This window comes from Heterodontus francisci, chromosome 3 (genome assembly GCF_036365525.1).
Source record: "Heterodontus francisci isolate sHetFra1 chromosome 3, sHetFra1.hap1, whole genome shotgun sequence".
Lineage (NCBI taxonomy): Eukaryota > Metazoa > Chordata > Chondrichthyes > Heterodontiformes > Heterodontidae > Heterodontus > Heterodontus francisci.
The window spans coordinates 176131713-176140074 of NC_090373.1; the positions used below are offsets into that span (position 1 = coordinate 176131713).

Here is an 8362-nt window from a genome sequence, read left to right on the forward strand (position 1 = left end):
CTGATGTGTGCAAAATGACTGCTACATTCCATACATAGATACCTGTACTTCAAAGTAATTCATTGTATGTGAGATGCTGGGATGTGATGAGGTGGCATGTGAAATCCTCTTATTTTCTGCAAACAAACAGCACCTTGGACTGAATTGCTGACAGTGTCTTCACTTTGTCTTTCCCCAGAGCATCAGCGGCAGCCGCCCCCCGCCACGATACTTGTACGACACCTCGAGCTTTGCATTCCGCTCCCTGAGCACGTTGACTCCCATGAGTCCAATGGCTCCAGTTGAAGAACCACCATGTGCCTACTGAAGGAGACGCTGCCCCTTACTGCAGAGACCTGGCTGTGAGGAAAGTCACGGCATAGCCACAGGACTGGGATTCTCAGCGAGGAACCAGCCTGTCTTGTGTCTGCCCATTGGAGTAACTCTTAAGAGCTGATCATCTTTGATGCACTGACGTGGACTAAAAGCCTGAAGCTTTGCAGCTAGGAGGGGCTTTATAACATCCCTAGGCCTGTGCTAGAGCCATTGAAGAACGATGGGAATTGAAATGGCTATACTTATATGACTAGTTACATTAAATAAAGAACACCTTTGTATGTGTGTGTGTGTGAAGCCTCACCTGGATGTTCTTTGGATAAACAACAGGATTGGTGCTACTAAGCTGATGAGACCAAACAGTGATGATTCCTCCATCAGTTTTCTCTCCATCGGTTCATGCTGGGTGACTCCTTCATGAGCAATGATCATCCTGTGATCCCTTCCTCATGAGGACACCCTCTCCTGAGTGCCATTAAGGTATTCAGCCAAGAATGTGTCTGAACTAAGGCTGATCATGTCAGGAAGATCACAATGATATGTGTAGGTAACATATTCAGCTCAATTAATTGTAGCAAAGCTCCAACAACCACAGCATCCAACTGCATCTAAATCCATTCCAGCTACTGGTCACTCTTACTGTGAAGAAGTCCTTCCTAGTATCAGTCCTGAATTTTAGCAGTTTGCAGCAATATCCCCTTGTCACAGAGCTCAACTTGAAATGGAGATCTGGGTCAACATGGTACCTTGTATATAAGGTTTAATTCCATTAATTTCCTTTCTGTAGGTTGTAGAGTCCAAGTTTACTTCAAAGCATTCCTTAATATCTGACCATCCCACTGTCCTGATTTACAGATGTGCACTTTCCAGTAAAGCAGTCAGGAGCAGGGATCCTCATGTGTTTTATGTTTCCTTCCCAGCCTCAAGTATTGCTGTGATCAGATTACATGTGCTAAGTGCAGCACAGTTGGGAGGAAGAGATAACTTTGGATCTATAGTTCCAAAAGCTCTCCATGACTGGGGATTTCCTCGTGTCGTGTCTGAGTCTGTTACAGACTAATTGACAGAGATTGTTTGCTATGATCAGTCAACAACTCCATTACTGTTGTATCAGGTGACTACCAGGATGGTAGAAGGTGAACTAAATGGAGAAGCGGTGACGTAGTGGTAATGTCACCAGACTACTAACTCAGAGCCCCAGGCTAATACGCTGGGGGTATAGGTTCGAAACCCACCATGGCAGCTGGTGGAATTTGAATTCAATTCATTAAAAAAATCTGGAATTAAAAAGCTAGTCTCATGGCAACCGTGAAACCATTGTCGATTGTTGTTTAAAAAAAACATCTGGTTCACTAATGTCCTTTAGGGATGGAAATCCACCATCTTTACCTGGTCTCGCCTACATGTGACTCCAGACCCACTGCAATGTGGTTGACTCTGAAATGGCTACTCAGTTGTATCAAACCGCAACAAAGCCTAAGAAAAGGAATGAAACCAATGGACCACCTGGCATCGACCTAGGCACTGGAAACAACAAAGGCAAAACCAGCCCTGTCGACCCTCCTGATGAACAGCTGGGGGCTTGTGCCAAAATTGGGAGAGCTGTCCCACAGACTAGTCAAGCAACAGCCTAATATAGTCATACAGAATCATACCTTACAGACAATGTCCCAGACATCACCATCCCTGGGTACGTCCTGTACCACTGGCACAGTGGTATACAGACTCCTCCTGAAGTCCCCAGCATCACAGATGCCAGACTTCAGCCAATTTGATTCACTCCGCGTGATATCAAGAAACGACTGAAGGCACTGGATACTGCAAAAGCTATGGGCCCTGACAATATTCCGGCAATAGTACTGAAGATCTGTGCTCCAGAACTTGCCGTGCCCCTAGCCAAGCTGTTCCTGTACAGCTACAACACTGGCATCTACCCTGCAATGTGGAAAATTGTCCAGGTATGTCCTGTACACAAAAAGCAGGACAAGTCCAACCCGGCCAACTACCGCCCCATCAGCCTACTCTCAATCATCAGTAAAGTGATGGAAGGTGTCATCAACCATGCCATCAAGCAGCATTTGCTTAGCAATAACCTGCTCAGTGACGCTCAGTTTGGGTTCCGGCAGGGCCACTCAGCTCCTGACCTCATTACAGCCTTGGTTCAAACATGGACAAAAGAGCTGAACTCAAGAGGTGAGGTGAGAGTGACTGCACTTGACATCAAGGCAGCATTTGACCGAGTATGGCATCAAGGAGCCCTAGCAAAACTGAGGTCAATGGGAATCAGGGGGAAAACCCTCTGCTGGCTGGAGTCATACCTAGCACAAAGGAAGATGGTTGTGGTTGTTGGAGGTCAATCATCTGAGCTTCAGATGAGTTCCTCAGGGTAGTGTCCTAGGCCCAACCGTCTTCAGCTGCTTCATCAATGACCTTCCTTCAATCATAAGGTCAGAAGTGGGGATGTTCACTGATGATTGCACAATGTTCAGCACCATTCCCGACTCCTCAAGTACTGAAGCAGTCCGTGTGGAAATGCAGCAGGACCTGGACAATATCCAGGCTTGGGCTGATAAATGGCAAGTAACATTCATGCCACACAAGTGCCAGGCAATGACCATTTCCAACAAGAGAGAATCTGACCATCTCCCCTTGACATTCAACGGCATTACCATCGCTAAATCCCTCACTATCAACATCCTAGGGGCTACCATTGACCAGAAACTGAACTGGAATAGCCATATAAATACCGTGGCTACAAGAGCAGGTCAGAGGCTACGAATCCTCACCTCCTGACTCCCCAAAGCCTGTCCACCATCTACAAGGCACAAGTGAGGAGTGTGATAGAATACTCTCCACTTGCCTGCATGGGTGCAGCTCCAACAACACTCAAGAAGCTCGACACCATCCACGACACAGCAGCCCGCTTGATTGACACCCCATCTACAAACATTCACTCCCTCCACCACCGACGCACAGTGGCAGCAATGTGTACCATCGACAGGATGCACTGCAGCAATGCACCAAGACTCCTTAGACAGCACCTTCTGAACCCCTGACCTCTACCAACTAGAAGGACAAGGGCAGCACATACATGGGAACACCACCACCTGCAAGTTCCCCTCCAAGTCACACACATTCCTGACTTGGAACTATATCACCATTCCTTCACTGTCGCTGGGTCAAAATCCTGGAACTCCCTTCCTAACAGCACTGTGGGTATACCTACCCCACATGGACTGCAGCGGTTCAAGAAGGCAGCTCACCCCCACCTTCTCAAGGGCAATTAGGGATGGGCAATAAATGCTGGCCTGGCCAGTGACACCCACATCCCATGAGTGAATTTTAAAAAAATACAGTTGGGAGGGAGTTGCCCTGGGAGTCATCAAGATTGACTCCGGACCTCATGAATGCTCATGGCATCAAGTCAAAAATGGGCAAGGAAACCTCCTGCTGATTACCCCCCTTCAGCTGATGAATCAGTGCTTCTCCATGTTGAACACCAATTGGAAGAAGCACTGAGGGTAACAAGGAAACACAATGTACTCTGGGTGGGGGAACTACAATGTCTATCGCCAAGAGTGGCTCAGTAGCACCACTACTGGCTGAGTTCTAAAGGACATAGCTGTTAGGCTGGGCCTGTGGCAGATGGTGAGGGAAAAACCTACTTGACCTCATCCTCACCAATCTACCTGTCGCAGATGCATATGTCCATAACAGTATTAGGAGGAGTGACCACCACACAATCCTTGTGGAGATAAAATCCCATCTTCACATTGAGGATATTCACCATCGTGTTGTGTGGCACAACCACCATGGGATAGATTTCAAACAGATCTAGCAGCTCAACACTGAGCATCCATGAGGCGCTGTGTACCATCAGCAGCAGCAGAATTGTACTCAACCACACTATATAACCCCATGGCCCAGCATATCCTGCACTGTACCATTACCATCAAGCCGGGGGAGCAACCCTGGTTCAATCAAGAGTGCAGGAGGGCATGCCAGGAGCAGCACCAGGCATACCTCAAAATGAGGTGTCAACCTGGTGAAGCTACAACCAGGACTATCTGTGTGCCAAACTGCATAAGCAGCTTGCAATAGACAGAGCTAAGCGATCCCATAACCAACGGATCAGATTTAAGCTCTGCATGGGCAATTAAACAACTAACTGGAGGAGATGGCTCCACAAATATCCCCATCCTCAATGATGGGGGAGCCCAGCACATTAGTGTGAAAGATAAGGCTGAAGCACTTGCAACAATCTTCAGCCAGAAGTGCCGAGTTGATGATCCATCTCGGCCTCCTCCTGAAGTCTCCAGCATCACAGATGCCAGACTTCAGCCAATTCGATTCACTCCGTGTGATATCAAGAAACAGCTGAAGGCACTGGATACTGCAAAGGCTATGGGTCCTGACCACATTCCAGCAATAGTACTGAAGACTTGTGCTCCAGAACGTACCGCGCCTCTAGCCAAGTTGTTCCAGGATAGCTACAACACTGGCATCTACCCTGCAATCTGGAAAATTGCCCAGGTATGTCCTGTGCGCAAAAAGCAGGACAAATCCAACCCAGCCAAGAACTTTACTCTCGATCATCAGTAAAGTGATGGAAGGGGTCATCGACAGTGCTATCAAGCAGCACTTACTCGCTGACGCTCAGTTTGGGTTCCGCCAGGGCCACTCAGCTCCAGACCTCGTTACAGCCTTGGTTCAAACATGGACAAAAGAGCTGAACTCCAGAGGTGAGGTGAGAGTAACTGCCCTTGACATCAAGGCAGCACTTGACCGAATATGGCATCAAGGAGCCCTAGAAAAACTGAAGTCAATGGGAATCATGGGAAAACTGTCTGCTGGTTGGAGTCATAGCTAGTGCAAAGGAAGATGGATGTGGTTGTTGGAGATCAATCATCTCAATTCCAGGACATTACTGCAGGAGTTCCTCAGGGTAGTGTCCTAGGCCCAACCAACAATGACCTTTCCTCCATCATAAGGTCAGAAGTGGGGATGTTTGCTGATGATTGCACAATGTTCAGCACATAGAAAGAATGCAAACACTCACACACATTCACAGCCACATAGGAAACGGATGCATGCTCCACCGCTTGACTAAGAGAGCCAGCTGTCTTGATTTATAAAAATATAACGAAAATCCCCCTTTTCTAGTTGCCATGACTCCAGATGTAGGCCACAATGATAGCTGCCTGTAGCAGGGTAAAATGTCAGCTGTGGTCATGTGCTAGCAGAGTCTATGTTCTGCTATTTCTCCCTAATGTGTGAATCGTTTCTTGTCTTTATGGAGGCCTTGAGTTCGGTTCACTTTGGAAATGAAACTCAATTCAGCTCTGTTCTCCACATAATTCGAACACTATTAGGGTTGGATTGTACTATGGAACAAACGCACATGAAGTTCCTTTGCCTGCGAAAGTTTGTAACCTGTTTAATTTTAAATGTTCAAAGCTTTCATTAAACTAATGGAGAGGAATTTCACACATGTGTGTTCATTATTAATATTGCAAAGAAAAGTCAAGACTTTGTGGGGGTGTATTTTTTTTGATTTGTTCATGGGATGTGGGCATTGCTGGCTAGGCTAGCATTTATTGCCCATCCCTAATTGCCCACTGAAGGCATTTAAGAGTCAACCACATTGCTGTGGGTCTGGACCACAGACTTACCTGGCCAGACCAGGTAAGGACAGCAGGTTTCCTTGCCTAAAGGGAATTTTACATGGTCACCATTAGACTAGTTTTTAATTCCAGATATACGAATTGAATTTGAATTTCGCCATTTTCTGTGGTGGGATTCAAACCCATATCCCCAGAGTATTAGCCTAGGCATCTGGATTACTGGTCTAGTGACATTACCACTACACCACTGCCTCTCCTAACATGCATAACATGTTTGGTTGTAGTGTCCCCATGTGTTTAAATGGCATGTCAACATGCACCATGGGATCTTTTACATCCATCAGAGAGGGCATCTGGGGCCTTGGGTTAACATTTCAAGGATCATGTTGAAAAATAGATGCCAGATCACTAAACGGCCCAGTGGACTATATGCTGGCAACAGTACATTCCCTAAAGGAGAGCAAGGGACAATATCGAAAATAAAAGGCAGGGAAATTGCACAGTGTAGAGGAGATGCCTAAAGAAAGAACTTGTGCTTATATAGCACCTTTCACAAACTCAGGATGTCTCAAAGTGCTTTATAACCAATGAAGTACTTTGGAAATGTAGTCGCTGTTGTAATGTAGGACCCGTGGCAGCCAATTGTGCAAAGTTCCACAGACATCAATCTGCTTTAGTGATGTTGGTTGAGGGATTAATATTGCTCTTTTTTGAAATAGTGCCGTGGGAACTTTTACATCCATTGGAGAGGGCATCTGGGGACTTGGGTTAACATTTCACCTGAAAGACAGCACCTCCGGTTAAACTCCAGAAAGCTTGTTATGGAAGGATAGTCCTGGAGCCTATCTATACTCTGTTTCACATTTATTGTACAGAGTAAAAGGATTACAAACATGTAGCTCCTCACTCAAAACCCTTCACCAGTCAAGTAAGACCCCAATTAACACCCTACACCGGCATAGAATCAAACAATTGATACACAATTAACACATCCAACAACACAGCACTCCATCCACTGGAGTGTAGGCAAATGAATCAGTGGCAAAATGAGGAGAACTTTTTCAATGCAGCAAGTTGTTATGGCATGGAATTCACTGCCTGAAAAGGTGGCGGAAGCAGATTCAATAATAACTTGCAAAAGGGAGCTGGATAAACTTGCATGGCTATGGGGAAAGAGACTAATTAGATAGTTTTTTTCAGAGAGCTGACATGGTGGTAATGGTCTAATTTTGTGCTGTATCATTTGATGATTTTAAGTTTTTGGAGTGGAACTTGAACCTTCCAGCTCAGCGGTTAGAGGGCTACTAGCTAAGCCATGACTAGCCCTGGGGTACAAAGCAGCTGCTGTTAGAATCATAGAAACTTACAGCATGGAGGAGGCCATTCCGCCCATTGTGCTTGTGCCAGCTCTTTGAAAGAGCTGTTCAATTTAGTCCCACACCCCAGCTTTTTCCCCAAATTCCTCCAAATTAGTTACATGTTCAATTGCCTTTTGAAAGTTCCCATGGAATCTGATTATGTTACACTTTCAGATAGAGCGTTCCTAATCTTAACTACCCTCTGTGTGAAATAATTTCTCATTTCCCCTCTAATTCTTTGGCCAATTATTTTAAATCTATGACTTTAAATTACTGACCCAGTTGCCAGTGGAAACATGTCCCCACAACTTAATCTATCAAAGCCCCTCATAATTTTGAATATTAAGTCTCCCCTGAACTGTCTCTGCTCCAAGGGGAACAATCCCAGCTTCTCTAATCACTCCTAGATACAGAAAGGAGGAGGTGTTGGAGGTTTTGAAGCGCATTAAGGTGTATCCTAGGATGCTATGGGAAGCAAGGGAGGAGATTGCTGGGGCCCTGGCAGAGATTTTTGTATCATCGTTAGCCACGGGTGAGGTACCGGAAGACTGGAAGATAGCTAATGTTGTGCCTTTATTTAAGAAGGGCAGCAAGGATAAGCCAGGGAACTACAGGCCGGTGAGCCAGAAAGTTATTGGAAGGGATTCTGAGAGACAGGATTTATATGCATCTGGAAAGGCATGGTCTGATTAGGGATAGTCAGCATGGCTTTGTGCATGGGAAATCATGTCTCACGAATTTGAGTTTTTTGAGGAGGTGACCAAGAGGATTGACGAGGGCAGGGCGATGGACGTTGTCTACATGGACTTTAGCAAGGCCTTTGACAAGGACCCGCATGGTAGGCTGGTCCAGAAGGTTCGAACACATGGGATCCAGGGTGAGCTAGCAAATTGGATACAAAATTAGCTTGGTGATAGGAGGTAGAGGATGGTAGTGGAGGCCGGGGACCAGTGGTGTGCCGCAGGGATCGGTGCTGGGCCCTCTGTTATTTGTCATATATATTAATGATTTGGATGTGAATGTAGGGGGCATGATTAGTAAGTTTGCAGATGACACCAAAATTGG

General features: G+C 46.1%; 1 protein-coding gene across 3 annotated transcripts in view; it reads left to right on the plus strand.

Annotated features, from left to right (window-relative positions):
- si:dkey-16j16.4 (uncharacterized) overlaps positions 1–5778 on the plus strand; it is a 154094-nt gene extending 148316 nt beyond the window's left edge. For all 3 annotated transcript variants that reach the window (XM_068027771.1, XM_068027762.1, XM_068027769.1), the window contains one exon: positions 179–5778. In XM_068027771.1, coding sequence (XP_067883872.1) covers positions 179–307 — 129 coding nt within the window. In that variant the 3' untranslated portion in view covers positions 308–5778. The remainder of the gene's footprint in view (positions 1–178) is intronic.
- The last annotated feature ends 2584 nt before the right edge of the window (positions 5779–8362 follow it).